Source organism: Eleutherodactylus coqui, chromosome 6 (genome assembly GCF_035609145.1).
Source record: "Eleutherodactylus coqui strain aEleCoq1 chromosome 6, aEleCoq1.hap1, whole genome shotgun sequence".
Lineage (NCBI taxonomy): Eukaryota > Metazoa > Chordata > Amphibia > Anura > Eleutherodactylidae > Eleutherodactylus > Eleutherodactylus coqui.
Genome location: NC_089842.1, coordinates 104,627,547 through 104,648,636, shown reverse-complemented (window position 1 = coordinate 104,648,636; position 21,090 = coordinate 104,627,547). Strand labels below are relative to the sequence as shown.

Sequence of the window (21,090 nt, the reverse complement as noted above, 5' to 3'; positions counted from 1 at the left end):
GAAGAACAAGGAGTCCTGGAAGTGATGATAGGGCCCCCACAGCCCCCTGATCTCCACATCGAGTCTGTAGGTATTCTAGGAAGAGACCGAAGGATTTGAGCAAGTCAACATCCAGAGACGATCTGTGGTTAGTTCTCCCAAGACGTTTGAAACAACGTCCCTGCTGCGTTCCTTCAAAAACTGCAAAAAAGTGTAACCAGACGAACTGATGCTGTTTTGAAGGTAAAGGGTGGTCACTAGAGATGAGCGAGCACTCAAATGCTCGGGTCCGCGTTATTCGAGTAGAACTTTTCGTAAAATTCTAAAGCTCTGCTTGAGTAACAAACCCCATTAACTACAATGGGGGACTTGAGCATTTTTTTTTCTTGGTTCGTGTGTTCCCTCTCTGTCTCCCTGAGCACCATCAAGTACGCTAATACTCGAACGAGCATCAAGTTCGTCAGAGTACGTTCGCTCAACTCTAGGGGAGGGAGAGAGACTTTAGTCACACTAAGGCCTCTCCCCACGACTCATGGAATTCCAGGCTGCGGTGTATATATGCTGCAGTCTGGCCATGTGAATGGGAGAGAAAACAGGAGATTTAGCCACGACTTGGTTGCGGCTTTTTCTCTTTCCTTTGATTTTCGTCCGCAAATCTCAACACCCGTGTGAAAAAGCCCTCAGTGTGAACCTGTCAATGTAACAAATTAGACACGGAGCAAGGCCGATCAGTATCTACCATGTTTCCCTGAAAATAAGATCTACCCCCGATAATAAGCCCTACCCTGAAAATACACCCTAGTTACACTACATGAAAAATGAATGGCTGTGATTGGTTTATTAAGCACTGGCTCTGATTGGCTGAGGCTGAGAGCAATCCCTTGTTGAGAGCAAGCTCTGTCAGTGCTGAGGATTACACGGAAGCCTGCCAGAGCACTGAAGACCAGCGGGAGGGACCTGAACAGCGCCTGCTAGTTGAGTATAAGACAACCTCCGAAATTAAGACCCTGTGCCGCGTTTGGGGCAAAAATGAATATGACAGTGTCTTATTTTTGGGGAAACACGGTAGCTGGTGCATAAGGGTAATTGCTCAGATGCCACAACCATGTACCAAGTAAGAGCAAAATGCAGTTTCCCAGTGTGTGTATAATGCTTTATATTACTAATATGAGTGGAGAACAAACTGAATGAAGAAGCACTTTAACATAATTACAGGGACAAATCCCATTTATCTGCCATTAACAGGACCAGACAGGTGCCAGATTGTCAAACATTGTGGACTATTAGTTGGTCACAGAAAAGTTTATGAATTAGTAAGAGGAGAGATCATTGAAACAAGCCCAAAGAAAAAGGGCAATCTACAACAAACTTAGCACAGTCTGTTCCCCTGAGTTTCTGGATACAGTTATGTGCCAGATGTAAATGCCCAACTATCAGATATTCTGGATATTCAGATACGGGAAGAAAGGACATTTCCCTTTTACACTATTTTGTATACTTAGAGACAACACTGCCAAGATAGAGAACTTACATTTTACGTTGAACTTCTTTTAGTTCACAGTTGATAATCCAGAAATTCTGGTAGTTCACATTTGTTTCCAGAACAGAACTGCATGATTTTCGTGACTAAAGACCAGAAGCCTCATCAGTCATAACGAATTACAAGGCTGTTTTATTTTGGGTGGTCTTTGTCCTTGAGGTTTTGTACATTTACAACTTTATTTCATATACTGTTCTATGACCATCCAATAATCTGGAAGCCGACAGCTCAGGTGAATGCTGCAATAAATAACATTTTCTGTATCTACACAAGTCTATATCAGATATATAAAGTGCTCAGTACTACATGGACATGCATCAAATAGTTGTAGAGGACCCTCAACTCTCAGTTTGGGGTCCAGATTTTTGACATAATGAGGACTATAGAATGGATTTAGTGCTCATAAGTGAACAGTGGATGTCCTTTTAACACCTAAATGATTAACATTACACAGGGGTCATACATACAGCTGCAAGAACAAGTTAAGGCCCTTTTACACGGGCGGACAGTCTTTTAAATGACTGCACGAGCGCCATCACCGCTAAGGTCATCAGCGGTTGTGCAGGGTGTTTACACAGAAAGTCCTGCTGGCGGTTTGCGGACTACTCATCCGTTTCTCGCTCAGTGCTTCACCTCCGATATGAAGTACTGAGGGGGAGCATTTACACAGGACGACAACAGTAAAGCAACAAGGTTTGTTAAGCTGACTAAAAAGTCAGCATAAACAACCGCGAATGACATGTGAGCGATTTTTTTTTGCATTCACTCTGAATAATTATCCTTCAAATTCGTTCGTTTGAAAGAACTTTGAGCGATATTTGTTACATGTAAATGGGTCTTTAGTGAACTCTTTGGAATCACCCAGAATCCTGCATTCATACTGATATACTAATACTGATTGATAATAAAATGTAGTCTGATCGTTATCTAAGTCACAATTCTAGACAAACACAATCTAAGTAGGCTAATAATATGCAAATAGTTGTACCACTCATATTTTATTGAACGAGCGAGAAAGAGTGATAGACAGAGAGAGCAATAGAGAGACAGTGAGAGAGCAATAGAGACAGAGAGAGAAAGAGTAATAGACAGCAATAGAGAGACAGACACAGAGAGCGAGAGAGACAGTGAGAGAAAGAGCGATAGACAGTGAGACAACAGAGTGGTAGAGAGACAGAGAGAGAAAGATAAAGAGACACAGACAGCGATAGACAGAGAGTGATAGAGAGACAGAAACAGAGAGAGAGAGCGATAGAGAGACAGAGAAACAGACAGAGAGCGATAGAAACAAATAGGGAGATAGCAATAGAGAGAAACAAACAGAGAAAGAGTGACAGAGAGAGAGCGGTAGACAGACAAAGAGAGCAATAGAAAGACAGAGAGAGTGCGATAGAGAGACCCAGAAAAAAGCGATAGAGAGAGAGCAATAGAGACAGAAAGAGACAAACAAAGAGGGAACGAAAGAGACAGAGCAATACCGAAAGAGAGAGATAGACAGACAGACAGACAGAGAAAGACAGACAATGAAAGAAACAGATAGAGAGAGGCTGACAGGCAATGAGAGAGAAAGAGACAGACAAAGTGAGAGACAGAGTGAGACAGAAAGACAGACAAACAGAGAGAGACCTGTAGGCTTTTTTATATTAGATATCTGACCAAATACAAAGTGACACTCTAAATAATCACCTAACCAAGCAGATTTAGAAGTTCACAACCACCACTTTTGAAACATTTTATGTTCGCGTAGCGAACATCGGGCCAATCTAGTTGAGTAAACATCCACAGTGCAGGGAGAAAAATTAAGTGATCCTTTGTGTTAATAACTTCTACAAGAGCTAATTAGCAAAAGGAGTTTCAACGAAAAGCCCATTTACACGTAACGATTATCGCTCATAATTCGTTCAAAAGAAAGAATTTGAGCCATAACTGTTCAGTGTAACTGTGCAAAAATCACTCACTTGTTGTTCACAGTTTCTTGAGCTGACTTTTCAGTCAGCTTAAAAAACCTTGTTGGCTCGCTGTTCTCATCCTGTGTAAATGCTCTCCGCTCAGCACTTCACATAGGAGATGAAGGGCTGAGCGAGAAGCGGATGAGAAGTCCGCGATCCAGCAGCAGGTCTTTCTATGTAAACTCTCTGCAAGCGCTAATGACCTTAGCAGTGACATCAACGCTCGTGCCGTCGTTTGAAAGACTGTCAGCCCATGTAAAAGGGCCATAAGGAGATGGTATTGCTAGTGTGGGTTTCACAAGTGCTGCGTCCATCAAATATAGACATATAAAGCCTGGTCACTGACAAATCTGTTCTCCAAAAGACTGGTTAGTGTGAACAATGCCTTGATGCAAACAATTTTCAGAAGACCTCTTATAGAGTTGCATGGAGCTTGAACTAGCTACAAAAGCATTGCTAACGATCTGGGTGCACATCAACAATTTATGTACATAGGGAGGAAATTCTTAATTGTTGCTACTTTAAGAGTACAATGAGTGAGCCCGAAAGAGGCAAGAAAGAACCCAAGGGTAAGAGCAAAAGACCTACAGAAGACTTAACAAAGTGTATATTCTCTGTTTATGGGTCCAGAATAAGAAACTGAACAAGAATGGTGTTTATGGAAGGACAACACAAAGTAAGCCATTGCTACTTGTCTCTAGTTTGCTCGACAACACCTGTATGTTCCACAAATCCATCTGAGAAAATGTTCCATAGACAGATGAGACAAAAGTAGAGCTTTTTAACACAAATACACAATGTTATGGTTGGACGAGAAAGCACATTGCACACCAAAACCACCATCCCAAGTAAGGGAGCATCATAGCCTGAGGTCCTGGATACCATGTGATCCTGGATAGAACAATGAATTCTAAGGTGCATCAATACATTGTATAGGAGAAGGTAAGGGCAGGAGCCCATGACCTCAAGCTAAAGGCATGCTGGGTGATACAATATGACAATGTCCAGGAGCACACCAGCAAATGAACTAAAGAATGGTTGAAAACGATCATTTGTGTTTTGCAGTCAGATTACTGTGCCTAACCCTATAGAGATGCTGTGGCATGACCTGATGGGGGCGCTGCATTCATCATACAAATATTGATAAACTGCAACACATTTGCATGGAGAAACTGTCCGAAATTCCCCCTCAAATCTGTGTAAATCTTACTTGCACCTACAGAAAATAGTTAGTGAGGGTGATTGCTAATAAAGCGGCATCTATAGATTATTACATTCAAGGGTTCACTTACTTTTTTCCCTGCACTGTGAATGTTTACCCAATGTGCTCAATAATAAAACATGAATCTTTACAACGGTTTATGAGTTAGGTTGCATTCACACAAGCACCATATATATCCGCCCATTTTCTGCATTTCCATTCCCTTTTATGAACAGAAATCTGTAAGTAAGCATTTCTGTGTAAGCCTAAAAATCCCATTGAAATCAGTGGGAAATGTTCACAAAACGGAAAGGAAAAGTGAATACTGCCTGACTAGTTAGGATGTACATGCCTGTGACTTGGATAACAACCAGGCCACATTGTATTAGTAAGCAATGCAGAAATCCAGGTCATTCCAAAGGGTTCACTTTCTTTTTCTTGCAGCTGTACATCTTATGGTCACGTTTTTACAAGGAGTTGCCCTTCATGTGCTTTTCCAGTTGGGCACGTTCTGTTTGAGCTTATAGTACTCTTTACTTTTTAACAATGCTTCTTCGCTCATTTTCACTTCCAATTGTTTTTCATGTTGGTCTTCTGAACAAACAGTTAAGTCATTCCTAGGATGAAAAACGCGCGATCAGCAAAAAGCGTGACAAAAAGGAGTAAATAGCATAAAAATAATAAAAGAACCATTACTTGCTTCATATGACTCAAAAAAAATCAAGCGAGATTTGTGCTTTGCGAGATGCACAAATCTCGCATGAATATGAACCCCATTCTTTTGAATGAAGTCATATACATAAGCAATATATATAGCTGCATGTGCAATGAGGCAACCCGAGTGAGAGGCCCGCCATGACAGGGGAGACCACAGGGAAACAAGAGGGATGGGTGCCAGCTTGGCCTAGCTCGGTCGCCTGCAGTGAACAGGAAAACGTAGAATTAAGGAATTTGAATGTCACGTGACGCCAGCACCCCTTTTAGGCCGCTATTCATACAGCGTGAAATAAAGAGTCCACGGTCCAAAAATGAATTTTTAGAAAACCAACCAGAGGTGCTCGGTTGCACTTTACTCACAACTTTTCCAGCTTTAATTCCTCTACAAGTAGGATGCTGTGCAGAAATCACAAATTTCCTTTTCAGATTTCCACTTGTCTTCCACACTTTCCATGTTACACGCTTTCTAGGAGACACTCTTCCCTTTGGATTCTAGCCGTCTTCAGTCCCAGTTATCTGATAGATCGTCCGTGGGGTATGTACTCCCGATTCAGAAATCAGCATTCACTCATGCTTTCTATTTTTGTTCTCAGGCCACTCAACGGCTTCCCTTTTCTTTTTGTCATGGCAGAAGACCCGTTACTCTATGCTTAGCCCTGCGCAGGAACATACACCACCTCTGACTACATTTTCTCAACTCTCCCTCTCTACTCTCCTCTAAACTCTGCCTCTCAACTATCCGAGACATTCAATCACGCCACTCACACAGTAAAGGGACACACACACAAGAATCACTCACAACAGTCATTTAAATGCATCTACACCACAGCTTTGGGCCACTACATATGTCCTATCCGAGTTCCTTGGAACGCATCACCCATTGTTTTCAATAGGGCAGTAAAACTCACTGCACGGTATGCAATGTGCACAAGAGTGCAATGCAAGGTTTCCCATTGAAAACAATGGCAAACACTTACCGATCCTCTGATGCAGCTTTAGTGAAGTGATGAGAGACGTTTTTGACATAAAAACGCCTTGCATCGCAGTGAAAACACACAATCACAATCACTCACCCGTGTGTAGGTAGCCTTACCCAACACTCCAGCATCATCACTTTGGTGGACCCTACCAGTATTTGCTTACTGTCCTGACGCTATGATATAACTGGCTTCAGTGTTCTCTTGCTGTCCACCATTTAGGCTGCTAATTGGCTGCTGTGGTCAAGTGTTTTAACATGATGTCATCGCTGCAGCAGCGAGGGCGATTGATTTAACAGGTAAGTAATGGTTCTTTTATCATTTTAAGTCATCTTTCTCCCTTCGCCCATTTTTCACTGCGCCTGGACAACCCCTTTAATGTGCAACATATAGACAAGGATGGTGTGTGAAGATGCATAGCAGCAGAGAAGAGGTGAATTCCGGAGCAGAAACAGCAATAAAATTGATATGCTGTGGAATAGAATTCTGCACCACCAGTCAATTTCCGCACAGATTTTGTGCAGATTATTTCATCAGTTTGTGGACAAGATTTTCAAAATATCATCCGCTTTGCTGCTACTCTAAATGCCGTGGAATTTTCAAACGGAGGGTCCACAGGGAAATTCTACATCAAATCTGCCCTCTCTGGACCTCCCCTAAAACATTCTTTGCCAGCTAACAGGGAATGGATAATCAATCCCTTCTAGTGAATTCTCTTTTGCCAATGAGCCGATGTACCTCTGTGATTAGGCACCAAAGTTATACTGCACTATATGTAAATCAGCAGAGAAGAGTCATCCAGCCAAAAAGAGTCACACTGATTCAAGTGTTGCCCAGCTCGCCATACCACATTTTCTCCTTACAGACAGGATTTTCTGTGTAATGGGGAAATGTAATGAGTTGACTATCAAGAGAAAGTGGAGATGATTGGTTAAGCAGCCCATGAATCAGCGTGACTCTTCTCGGCCAGATGACTCTTCTCTGCTGATTTGCAAACGACGTGTGATAACTTTGGAACCTAATTGTGCAGGTATATGGGCTCAATTGGAAAACAGAGGGCATTAGACGTGATTGATTTTTAATCCTCTGCCCGCCAGTGAAGTTAGTTTTAGGGATGGGATGGTGTTGACTGGTCCCCTGTTAAGTAAAAATTTTATGTAGGATTTTACACTCAATGAGCTTGACTTGTCCTGCAACCCCCTATTTACAGGCATCACCATTCTGTCTGGAGACTTTATCAGTATCACATTCCTGTCTCTCATGTGACATGGAGAATGGATTTAATTGACTAGTTGGAGAGAAGCCATATCTAGAATTCTAGTAAAATTTGGTTATCTGCCTGACTTATTCCAGTTCTGTGTTATTTCCAGATGCAATGCAGTGCAGATACAGAAGCCTGACTTCTTAAAGTGTTCCCGTGCAGTTTGTAATGGTTCCCAATCTGGTTTTCTGATCCAATTGCAACTTTGGACACCCAGCCTTTCATTTGATTTTTTAAGCTGTGTTTATATGGGTGAGTGCGATAACGGTCCAAAAAACTTGCGCTGGTATCAAACTTGTAAAAATGAGATTTTCATCTTGCAGCATCGCTATGAGAGAAAAATCGCACATGAAAACAATGGGGTCTATTTCTGTACACACACAGCAAAAATCGCTTGTGTAACTATACCCTTGCACTAAATACTGTCATTCCCCGTGTGATGATTTAAACCCACCCACCCCACCCCCGAGGACCCAGAGACTTATTTGATTATCCCTAACTTCCTATATAATATATATCCAAAGTAGAAACATTTCTTTTATAAGTATTTTTAGCAAAATCTTTACCCCAAAAGACTGAAATATTCAAACTATATCAAACTTAGGAAGGAGGTAAATGGCACTCACCAATGGATGACCACCGCTGACTGCGTCTCTGTAACTCGGTAACTCAAAGGTGTTTCAACCTGAATTAAAGAATATTAAATATCCAAAAAGGAAAGATGACAATGCGGCACTCCTTAAAAGCAGCACTTTATTTAATATAAAAAAGTAGCAGGTGCAAAACCAGGAAACAGTGCACAAAACATAATTGCCTAATTGTTGTGCACCGTGTCCTGGTTTTGCTATCTTTTTATATGAAATAAAGTGCTGCTGTTAATTCTGAATACCAAGGAGCGCCGCCTCTTCCTCTCTCCTTTCTGGATATTCAAGCTATATCACTAAAAAGTTTTCTGTCCCTTTAAATGCTCAGAGCCAAGCATAGACAGGATAGATATACAGATGCAACATGTCTTTTAACGCGTTTTGATAGCGTATATGTATTCTTCGTACCTGTTCTGAAGATCCATGCATGAAGAATCCTCATATATTTTCTCAGACCCATCATCCTTCTGCTTGTTCAGCTCTTTCAGTCTAGAAGGCATAAAACACATAGACATCAATTTATTTATTGTAGAGGCAAACAAGCCACCTGCCCAGAGGAGCCTAGTTAAAGGGGAAGTTCACTTCTGGCAAAGTAGTGACACTAAATCTATAAACTATACTCCCCAAGCTTTGTTCTTCTGAATTTCTTACGGCATGGATCAGAGGACAGAACTCCAAGTTCTCTGCATTGAATGACACAATCTAAAAATCTAAAAAGTGAAATATGAATCCACCAAGAAGACATCAGGAGTCTATGAAGGTTTCCTCACTTTAGTGAATGTAGGATGAGGCCAATGAAATAAACAGTAGAGGTGTTTTGGATTTTTTGGGCTGAATCGTTCACTGTATTTTCTGTAGCTGTACAACTATCAATTCACTGGGGTTAAACAGCTAAACGTTTACATGACACATAAGTCATAATTAGAGATGAGCGAGCATACTCGCTAAGGACAATTACTCGATCGAGCATTGTATCTCCCCGCTCGGAAGAAACGGTTCGGCTGCCGGAGCAGGTGACAGGTGAATTGCGTCAGTCAGCAGGGGGGAGCGGAGGGGAGAGAGGAAGAGAGAGATCTCCCCTCCGTTCCTCCCCGCTCTCCCCAGCCTCTCCCCGCCCGCTGCCGGCAGCCGAATCTTTTCTTCCGAGCGGGCAGGTACTCACTAAGGACAATGCTCGATCGAGTAATTGCCCTTAGCGAGTATGCTCACTCATCTCTAGTCATAATGTAAAAACTTGATTGGTTGGGTCCAGTAGATAAGACCCTCACCAAATGTGAGAATCCGGCTCCATGTTCACGGTGAATCACCCAAATATTCTAGAAGTCCTACTCATTGCCATGTCATTCCATGATACTCCTGGGAATGAGGGCCTCATTTTTAAGATCAGTGGAAGACCCAGACACTTACATTATTCTATTTCCTACCTGGGCTCCAAACGCTCTTTAACTTTGGCAATTGATTGTACATATGGAGCAATCTGCTTGGCAATTGTGGTTAAGTAGCTGTTCTCTTGTTTCAGTTGCTGGAGGTCATGTAGTTGAGCTGTCATTACGAGGAGAGTATTGGTTAATGTCCAAACAATGTGCAGCGGAAAACCCATAGAAAACATGCAGCATATCCGCACCTGGTGTGGCTTTTACTGTGGATTTTGCCACAGGTTTTAACACATGTATTTCAGTGGATTAAATCTGCAGTATAGATAGGCCTGCTGTGGATTACATAACACAAATACTCCTGTGTGGATAAGCCCTTACAGAGGTAAAACAACAGCAGTGGAAGATAGTCATACTGCAGATTTTCAGATCCACAGCATGCTCTATTGCCGCGAAATGCTGTGGATTTTTACTGCAGAATTCATCTATTTCAATGCAACGAGTGAATTTTATGATAAAACCCCCATTTAGTCCATGATGTGTGATCGTACCCTTAAAGTGTATTACAAATTAAAAGGGTTTTTGCTTTTGCCGTCCTTTTGTGGCATTTTGGTAGTTTGTAGTGTTTTTTCACAACATAACATGCTGTGGATATGGTGTTTTTCTTATAGGCTTCTTTATAGGACTGATGTCTGATAGAGGCCTGAAATATTTATCACATGTTGTGGTCACATTGCGGGTTTTGCTGCAGTTTTTCAAAACTGATGCAAAACTACAGAATTTTCAAGCAGTTCCAGAAAAATTGACCACAACAGGGCTTCACACGGGCCGTAGATGCTGCGGATCTTCATTCCAAATTGCATTCAAAATTCTACAACATTTACAGTACAAGCCATGTGGAGGGGAATTCAAAAATCAAAACTATCTTACGTAATACTCCGTCCGTCCCCTGTGAATCACCCTAATAGGTAGGATATGCTGATCAGTGTACGGCGGATCCATACTGATCACAAGGACAATATATGGCCGTGTTCCCATATGTCCAGCCATCATGTTTTTTCCCTACGTGGATGTAAACCAATGCAAGAACTGATCCCATCGTTTTCAGCTGGATCATTCATGGCATCCGACACATTGGTTTTGCCACGTTGGACGCAGACAAAAAAGTAGCATGCAGCTTTTTCTGTCCAGCTGTGGATGCTGGGCCGATACCCAAAATGCACAAATGTGTCATCGGTTGTGTCCAGCTCAGCACAAAGCAATCAGCTGTAAACAAGGAATATATGTGCACCCAGCCTATGTATTGTTTAATCCGAAGCCATCTTACCTTCATAAATTTCCTGCTCATTTGCAACCCTCTGATATGTTTCCTCCCATATCTAAAATAAATAAGTAATATTAGATAGAATACCTGCATGTGGGTATCCAATGGGCAAAGTACCTCAACTACAAAGTATTAGGACCCATAGCTGTTATGGAGGCTTCTGTACACTGCAGGGCCAGCTTTGGTTTCTGAAGCCAAACCTGTGTCAATCAGATGATCGCTGGACTGGCTTCCATTTAAAAAAAAAATCCTTATGAAATGACTCATTTAGGGACCTTTCACACGGGATGGAATATTCCACAACGGTGATTTTTCTTACCTTGTAGCAAGGATAAAAGTTGTAGAGTGTTCTATCTTTTAGCATTCCCTCGGAACGCCTCGCCCATTGTTTCCAATGGGACCTTAAAAGACATTGCATTCATTTGCATGCCATACAATTTGATGTTTCCCATTGAAATCAATAGGAAACACTTGCGATCCTCTGACGCTCGTGAAACGCGTGCCGAAGACTGCAATTTCACAGAAGTGATGTGAGGTGTTTCTGAATGAATAACACATCACATCTGAGTGAAAAACTCACATTCAATCCGATATCGCGCTTGTCCGTGTGAATGTAGCCTTAGGCCTTGTTCACATGAACGTCATTTTAGCGCTCTTATAGATGCACTAAAACATTGTGGCTATCGGAGCGCTAAATCGCGTGAATGAAGAATAGCCGCGACCAAGTCGCAGCTATTCTCCGAGAGTTTACACTGCTGGCTGCGGCGTCTTGCAGTGCACTGACGCCGCAGCCCCGAAATCCCTCGGGGATGCCCTTCATTGTTCTGGCGGCCGCGAAGATGAAGAAAATCCCCACAGGGATTCCCTTCATTGTTCTAGCGCTCTGAGTTGCTCAACGCCCTCCCTTTGCTGGCCAGCTCCATAGACTTCCATAGGAGACTATAGAGCCGCCGGCATTGAGCTGTCAACAGATAGTACTTGTCCGACCTTTAGATGGAGAGAAATCTAGGCGTCAAAAAAATCATGCCTATGTCCTATCTTTTGACGTTTGATTTTTTTAGGCACATCAAAAACTTGTTTGTCTGAAAGAACCTAGAGTAAACCATGACGCCAAAATGACGCTCGTGTGAAAGAGACCTTAAACTGTCTGTGGGCAAAACTGCAGAATGACCACAACCTCAATTTAAAACGTTGCAAACATAAGTAGTTGTTCTCACATATTACTGTAGGTTGTGCCTGCCATGAAGTAGAAATGCCTGTGCTCACCAGCTGAGATAACGGGGGCGCTCACCTCTTCAAACGCGGCCCTCATTGTTTCTACTGATGAATATTCGGATGCAATCTGACCGTCCACCTGCAGGGATTTCTGTATGATATCACTCATCGTGTCCGTCTTAATAAGGGAATGGTGTTTGGTGAGGTCTCGGTGCAGTTCCTGGACCTGGTCCTTCAGGTTCTGGATTTCTAACTGGATGGTCTGAAGAACAAATTACGTGTGCTTTCTAAATATGTTTTTTTCCTCATTCTTTTATAACATTATTCAACATATATCAAGTCCAACATTAGGGCTTGTAGATATGGACGCTTCCACAGGACCACAAAGGCCAATTTCACTAAAGCATAATATGAGATATAGTTCCCTACGATGCCATTAGTAGGGATCATTAGCCCCACGGTCGGCCAGGGCTTACGGCCGTAATATAGGTGCAGAAATGTGCCCATATATTCCGCTCATGTCAAATAGATGTTAGACTTCTTCCAGACAAGTGTATTGTAACTCTGGACCTGGTCTGTGTTTGGTGGACAGTAACATGAAAATAATGTAAATCTATGGAACTATTCACATGGCTGGATTTTTCACTGCTGCTTTTTAAAAACGCAGAACTACCTATTTTCTCCCATTTTTGCCTCCGCATTAGTATTCTTTTCTATTGGGCAAATCCAGATCACTATTTATCCAGTAGAAATGAAACCAATAACAGTAAATACGGAGGCAACTGCGAACCAAATACTGATGGCATGCGTATTATGGAGGTGTACAATATGCTCTTAGTCTAATGCCAGATTCACACCAGCGTAAGTGTATTTGCGTGCGTTTTTGCAGAATGGCTTTTGTGCATTTGCACGCAACGACATATTTTACTGCACTTTTTGCATGTGCAAAAAAGCATAAAACCATGTTTCCATTCATTGAAATGAGCAAATAATCAGTTCAATATGTGCTCTTTCCCTGCGCGAAAGCGCCGGGAAAAATAGCGCGCTGAACAAAATGCACGCGCAAAATAAGCTTTTATGAGTAAACCCATTGAAATCAATGGGTTCTATTTTCTACGTATGTGCGCAAATATACCTGTGTGAATAAAACCTAATGCTCAGACTGGCCTTAGACTAAAGGCTTATACACACACGAACAGATTTGTATTGCGTTGCATATTACGCATGCAAAATTTGCGCACGCAATATGCAGTGAATAGAACCCATTGATTTCAATGGGTTAATTCACATGAGCGTATTTTTCACACGCATTTTATTTGTGCAAAAAATACGAAGCAAGTTTTATTTCCGTGCATATTGCGCACGAAAAAGCACATGTTAAACGTAACTGCCCACTGAAATCAATGGTAAGAATCTTACGTGTTTTTTCATGCGCACACAAAGGATACGGTAAAATACGCACACTTCAAAGTGCTTATGCTAATTTACAATAAATAAAACAGGAAGTGCCAATTGGGGGGAATTTTTCGGGGAACACAGCAGGGCTTAAACTGTCATGAGGTTCTAAACTTGGTAAGTATGTGATGGTAACATTACGCAGTCAAAGCAATACAGGCAATATGGAATGGATCCGTAACCTACCCTGTACATGTCTTCAAAACTACGACAATGTTTAGTAAAAGGGTTTTCCCCTCCTTCGGCCAGCAGGACTTTGGTGCTGATATAGCGATGCATGGTAGGTTTACGAACAATGGTCCCAGTGATGGACATTTTGTCGCAGGAGGATGTACATCCAGGCATCATTAACGCCTTGGGGCACTGACTGCTGGAGATCCTAAAGATGTGATATACAGTAGAACAGAGGATAAAACATTCACATGTACTGGTGATTTATACAACGAACTATATACTGACAGGTATACTTTCACCAGTTTATGACTGTGGGGCTACATGAATAGCGTAAGCGCACTACGTTAATGACACGGCGCACCACATATTCTGTCTGTAAAGTGCTGCAGATGGAAGTCTTAATTTTTTGAGCAGTATATTTGGTAAACCCCAATAGCTGAAGAGATAGATGATAAGAAAGCATACAATGTACTTAAACTGAGGCAGTGGGATAGAGGTAGTTTAAAGGGTACCTTACAGAAGTTTGACATTTGCCATGTGCACCTAGTCAAAGGGATAACTTCATGCTGTGGGCCCGAATGCACAAGCATTACCAGGGTCCAAAAACCAACATATTCCATACACGGTGTACATACATGTAAAACCTTGTGGTTCCCAGTCGCTTGCAATAAAGCACTATCTGTATGGGTACCTAGAGTTTACACACACGTCACAGTCATATTGCGATTCTTGCAGCAAATATCCAAAAACTGAGAGATTTTGCTGTGATTTTGGAAAATCACAGCAAAAGTGCTACATAACTATAAGATGAATAATCGTTATTGAACTGGCGTGATAAAGGGGCATTGGTCCTCATTAGACACCATGGGTTGCTTGCAGGCTATGAACCCCCTACAGCTATGCCCCTGCACCCAGTTCAGAACATTTGGAAGTTTGAAATTATTTATGAAATTTCAAAAATTTCTAATGATGGTAAAGTATTTCTTATATGATCCAATAAGAGGGATGGAAGGTGAATACAATGCAGCTTGAAGCGGCTTCATTACATTGTTATCATGCACTGATACCCCAACATATGGAAACAGTCATACCTTTGTCTAGTGTTAACCCATTAAAAACTAAATTACCTTAATCAGCTGACTTGAATAAAGCAATGTCCTTTACTGTCTCAGCTTTAGTGCTAGAGTAACTGCATGCAGACAGCGTGTTCCCTCTCAGCTTCCACCTTCCATCTGCGCTGCATGTAAGAAGCTTGAGCTTTATGTGACATTCCCTGGCATAAATATATATATAGACGGTGCTAAAGATTTGAGCTTTGAGAGTTCCCTGAAATTCTGATATAAATAGTGCCGGCCAAGGCATGTGCTCACAAGTTTGTCTGTAACCCTGGCGTGCCACTAATCACCCAGGTGCAAACACATAGGGGGCAGGTGACCTGCTGACTGTGAGCGCTATGTAGATAAAAGAAATGCTGCTGGTTAGCGGCCAGAACCACAAAACATAGCAAAATGAAAATGTTCAAGAAATTGCAAACAAATCACACAGTGTTGTATTTATTTTCTGTTTGTATTGATACAGTATCTAATCTCTGCAATATATAGTAAGCTGTTAGGCCAGGCTCACATGAGCGTATCTTGCAGCGTGTAGGCTGCGAGATATCCACGTGGCACACAGTCAGTACATAATGATATTGCGAAAAGGCTGGGGGCCGCCCATCATCATGTACTATCTTGGCATGTATGCACGCATTATATGCGCCAAGATTAAACATGCTGTGATTTTTCTTACGCGCATAATATTTGCAATTAGTGTGAGCGGCCAAATGACTGTCTATGTGATATCATATGTAATATTGGTACATCGTATTTTGCGCCCGTAAAAGCAATTACCAAACACTCGTGTGAGACAAGACTTAGCATGAGAACTATAATATTGCCCTTTATAAAAAAAATACTATAATACTATTGTTGGTCTACAAGAATAACTACAGTAATATTACCTATGTATAAGAATATAACTACCTTTTAGGTGCACTGTTCAGACACAATCCTCTGCTTCTGTGTCTGGCAGGCAAGGGCATCATCCTGCTCTCCCTGTTCACTGAATTTACATTTATTCTCTTCCAGCACTTCTTAGGTTAATTGCTTCTGGGCCTTCGGCTCAGCTGATGCACCTTTTCTAATCACCTCCCTATATAGCTGCCCTGGGCCTTTTAGTCAGTGCTGTAGTGTTGTTGTGTGATTTGTGTCCATAACTCCATGTTAAGCTGCTGCTCCGGCAGTTTACTTGCTACCTTGCCTTCTGCTTGTGTTCTGTGTTCTCTGTTTGTGTATCCTGCTGTCTGTTATCCTCGTGAGTCTGCCTCTCTGTTTATCCTTGTCAGCCTGTACCTCCTTTGTTCCTGTACGCCCCGGTATTGTTCTGTCGTTTGTTTTATAGTTGTTCTGCCCTGTCAAGGTCAGTCAGCGCCTAGAAGAAGACCATTGTGTCGTCCTTATTGAGACGAATGCTCCGCTTATAGGCAGGGGTTTCCCTCTCCTGGTTATTAGTTCAGGGAAGGATGCTTTCCCTAGTTTCCATATAGGGTTCATACATCTGGTATCTTACCTCTAATGCCGGGGTAGGCTGTCAACCATGCTCGACTAGATCAGCACCTACACGTTAGGTTGACACAGTGGTTTCACATCCACAGTTGTTACACTACTATAAACTGTCCCCTATGTACAAGAATATAACTACTATAATACTGTCCTCTATGTGCAAGAATATAACTACTATAATCTGTCCCCTGTGTACAAGAATATAACTACTATAATACTGTCCCCTATGTACAAGAATATAACTACTATAATACTGCCTCCTATGTACAAGAATATAACTACTATAATACTGCCTCCTATGTAAAAGAATATAACTACTATAATACTGCCCCCTATGTACAACAATATAACTACTATAATACTTGAAACTATGTACAAGAATATAACTACTATAATACTACTCCCTATGTACAAGCATATAACGACTATAATACTGTTACCTATGTACAAGAATATAACTACTATAATACTGCCCCTATGTACAAGAATATAACTGCTATAATACTGTCCTCTATGTGCAAGAATATAACTACTATTATACCGCCTCCTATAAACAAGAATATAACGACTATAATACTGTTACCTACGTACAAGAATATAACTACTATAATACTGTCCCCTATATACAATAATATAACTACTATAATACTGCCTTCTATGTACAAGTATATAACTGATATAATACTACCCCTATTGCAAGAATATAACTACTATAATACTGCTCCTATGTACAAGAATATAACTACTATAGTACCGTCCCCTATATACAATAATATAACTACTATAATACTGCCTTCTATGTACAAGTATATAACTACTATAGTACCGTCCCCTATATACAATAATATAACTACTATAATACTGCCTCCTATGTACAAGAATATAACTACTATAGTACCGTCCCCTATATACAATAATATAACTACTATAATACTGCCTTCTATGTACAAGTATATAACTGATATAATACTACCCCTATTGCAAGAATATAACTACTATAATACTGCTCCTATGTACAAGAATATAACTACTATAATACTGCCCCCTATGTACAAGTATATAACTGATATAATACTACCCCTATTGCAAGAATATAACTACTATAATACTGCTCCTATGTACAAGAATATAACTACTATAATACTGCCCCCTATGTACAAGATTATAACTACTATAATACTGTCCCTCATGTACAAGTATATAACTACTATAGTACTGTCCCCTATGTACAATAATATAACTACTATAATACTGGCAATATGTACAAGAATATAACTACTCTAATACTGCCCCCTATGTACAAGAATATAGCTGATATAATACTACCCCTATTGCAAGAATATAACTACTCTAATACTGCTCCTATGTACAAGAATATAACTACTATAATACTGCTCCTATGTACAAGAATATAACTACTATAATACTACCTCCTATGTACAAGAATATAACTACTATAGTACTGTCCCCTATGTACAATAATATAACTACTATAATACTGGCAATATGTACAAGAATATAACTACTATAATACTGCTCCTATGTACAAGAATATAACTACTATAATACTGCCCCTTATGTACAAGAATATAACTACTATAATACTGTCCCCTATGTACAAGAATATAAGTACTATAATACTGCCTCCTATGTACAAGAATATAACTACTATAATACTGCCCCCTATGTACAAGAATATAACTACTATAATACTGCCCCCCTATGTACAAGAATATAACTACTATAATACTGTCCCCTATGTACAAGAATATAAATACTATAATACTGCCTCCTATGTACAAGAATATAACTACTATAATACTGCCCCCTATGTACAAGAATATAACTGATATAATACTACCCCTATTGCAAGAATATAACTATTATAATACTGCTCCTATGTACAATAATATAACTACTATAATACTGTCCCTTATGTACAAGTATATAACTACTATAGTACTGTCCCCTATGTACAATAATATAACTACTATAATACTGGCAATATGTACAAGAATATAACTACTATAATACTGCTCCTATGTACAAGAATATAACTACTATAATACTGCCCCCTATGTACAAGATTATAACTACTATAATACTGTCCCTCATGTACAAGTATATAACTACTATAGTACTGTCCCCTATGTACAATAATATAACTACTATAATACTGCCCCCTATGTTCAAGGATATAACTACTATAATACTACCCCTATGTACAAGAATATAACTACTATAATACTGCCAATATGTACAATAATATAACTACTATAATACTGCTCCTATGTACAAGAATATAACTACTATAATACTGTCCCCTATGTACAAGAATATAAGTACTATAATACTGCCTCCTATGTACAAGAATATAACTACTATAATACTGCCCCCTATGTACAAGAATATAACTGATATAATACTACCCCTATTGCAAGAATATAACTATTATAATACTGCTCCTATGTACAAGAATATAACTACTATAATACTGCCCCCTATGTACAAGATTATAACTACTATAATACTGTCCCTTATGTACAAGTATATAACTACTATAGTACTGTCTCCTATGTACAATAATATAACTACTATAATACTGGCAATATGTACAAGAATATAACTACTATAATACTGCTCCTATGTACAAGAATATAACTACTATAATGCTGTCCCCTATGTACAAGAATATAAGTACTATAATACTGCCTCCTATGTACAAGAATATAACTACTATAATACTGCCCCTATGTACAAGAATATAACTACTATAATACTGCCCCCTATGTACAAGAATATAACTACTATAATACTGTCCCCTATGTACAAGAATATAAATACTATAATACTGCCCCCTATGTACAAGAATATAACTACTATAATACTGCCCCCTATGTACAAGAATATAACTACTATAATACTGCCTCCTATGTACAAGAATATAACTACTATAATACTGCCTCCTATGTACAAGAATATAACTACTATAATACTGCCTCCTATGTACAAGAATATAACTACTATAATACTGTCCCTCATGTACAAGTATATAAGTACTATAGTACTGTCCCCTATGTACAATAATATAACTACTATAATACTGACAATATGTACAAGAATAAAACTACTATAATACTGCTCCTATGTACAAGCATATAACTACTATAATACTGCCTGCTATGTACAAGAATATAACTACTATAATACTGCCCCCTACGTACAAGAATATAACTGATATAATACTACCCCTATTACAAGAATATAACTACTATAATATTGCTCCTATGTACAAGAATATAACTACTATAATACTGTCCCCTATGTACAAGAATATAAGTACTATAATACTGCCTCCTATGTACAAGAATATAACTACTATAATACTGCCCCCTATGTACAAGAATATAACTACTATAATACTGCCCCCTATGTACAAGAATGTAACTACTATAATACTGCCTCCTATGTACAAGAATATAACTACTATAATACTGCCCCCTATGTACAAGAATATAACTACTATAATACTGCCCCCTATGTACAAGAATATAACTACTATAATACTGTCCCCTATGTACAAGAATATAAGTACTATAATACTGCCTCCTGTGTACAAGAATATAACTACTATAATACTGCTCCCCATGTACAAGAATATAACTACTATAATACTGCCTCCTGTGTACAAGAATATAACTACTATAATACTTTCTCCTATGTACAAGAATATAACTACTATAATACTGCCTCCTATGTACAAGAATAAAACTACTATAATACTGCTCCTATGTACAAGAATATAACTACTATGATACTGCCTCCTATGTACAAGAATAAAACTACTATAATACTGTACTAATATATATAAAACTGGTATTCACAAATTGGAGTGGCTGCTTAGAACAGAAAATAGAGCCCTAAGGTCTTCTGCTGCTGACTTCTCTCTGTGCAGTTGGTCTTGTATTCCGTGTCCACTGTTCCAGGAAATATCAGTTCATGCAGTGCTCAACCCTGTCATAACCAGGTCACCTGCTTGTCACTAATGCATACAGTTGTTCCCAGGCACTGTGACAAGAACAAGCTCCATTAATGGCCCGGAAGGAAATTTAAAATGCGCAAGATAGAAAATAATCATAACAGAGACACTTTAGATCACTAAAAGGAATAATTTGTTACTCAATGAGAACATTTGTAAGTAAAGGAGAATTCCACCTCTGAAATCTTCACCAGGAGATGAATGAATATTTACAGTACTGTGCAAAAGTTTTAGGCAGGTGTGGGGAAAATGCTGCAAAGTAAGAAAGCTTTTAATAATAGAAGTGCTAATAGTTTATTTTTGCCAATTAACAAAATGCATAAGTGAATGAACAAAAGAGAAATCTAAATCAAATCAGTATTTGGTGCGACCGCCCTTTGCCTTCAAAACAGCATCAGTTCTTCTAGCTACACTTGTACACAGTTTTTGAAGGAACCTAGTAGGGAGCTTTTTCCAAACATCTTGGGGAACTAACCACAGATCTTTTGTGGATGTCAGCTTGCTCAAATCCTTCTGCCTCTTCATGTAATCCCAGATAGACCCTATGATACTAAGATTAGGGCCATGTAAGGTCGTATCATCACCTCCAGGACTCCTTGTTCTTATTTACACTGAAGATAGTTCATAATAATAATAATATTT

The 21,090-nt window shown here is 39.7% G+C and overlaps 1 protein-coding gene across 1 annotated transcript in view; it reads right to left on the bottom strand.

Moving 5' to 3' along the window:
- Positions 1-3,624: 3,624 nt before the first annotated feature.
- The window catches only part of RNF207 (ring finger protein 207), a 56,596-nt gene continuing 39,130 nt past the window's right edge, over positions 3,625-21,090 (bottom strand). The window contains exons 13-18 of the mRNA XM_066605698.1: positions 13,822-14,014; positions 12,257-12,442; positions 10,969-11,020; positions 9,693-9,810; positions 8,677-8,757; positions 3,625-5,286 (exon numbers count right to left, since the gene is read on the bottom strand). Coding sequence (XP_066461795.1) covers positions 5,154-5,286; positions 8,677-8,757; positions 9,693-9,810; positions 10,969-11,020; positions 12,257-12,442; positions 13,822-14,014 — 763 coding nt within the window. The 3' untranslated portion in view covers positions 3,625-5,153. The remainder of the gene's footprint in view (positions 5,287-8,676; positions 8,758-9,692; positions 9,811-10,968; positions 11,021-12,256; positions 12,443-13,821; positions 14,015-21,090) is intronic.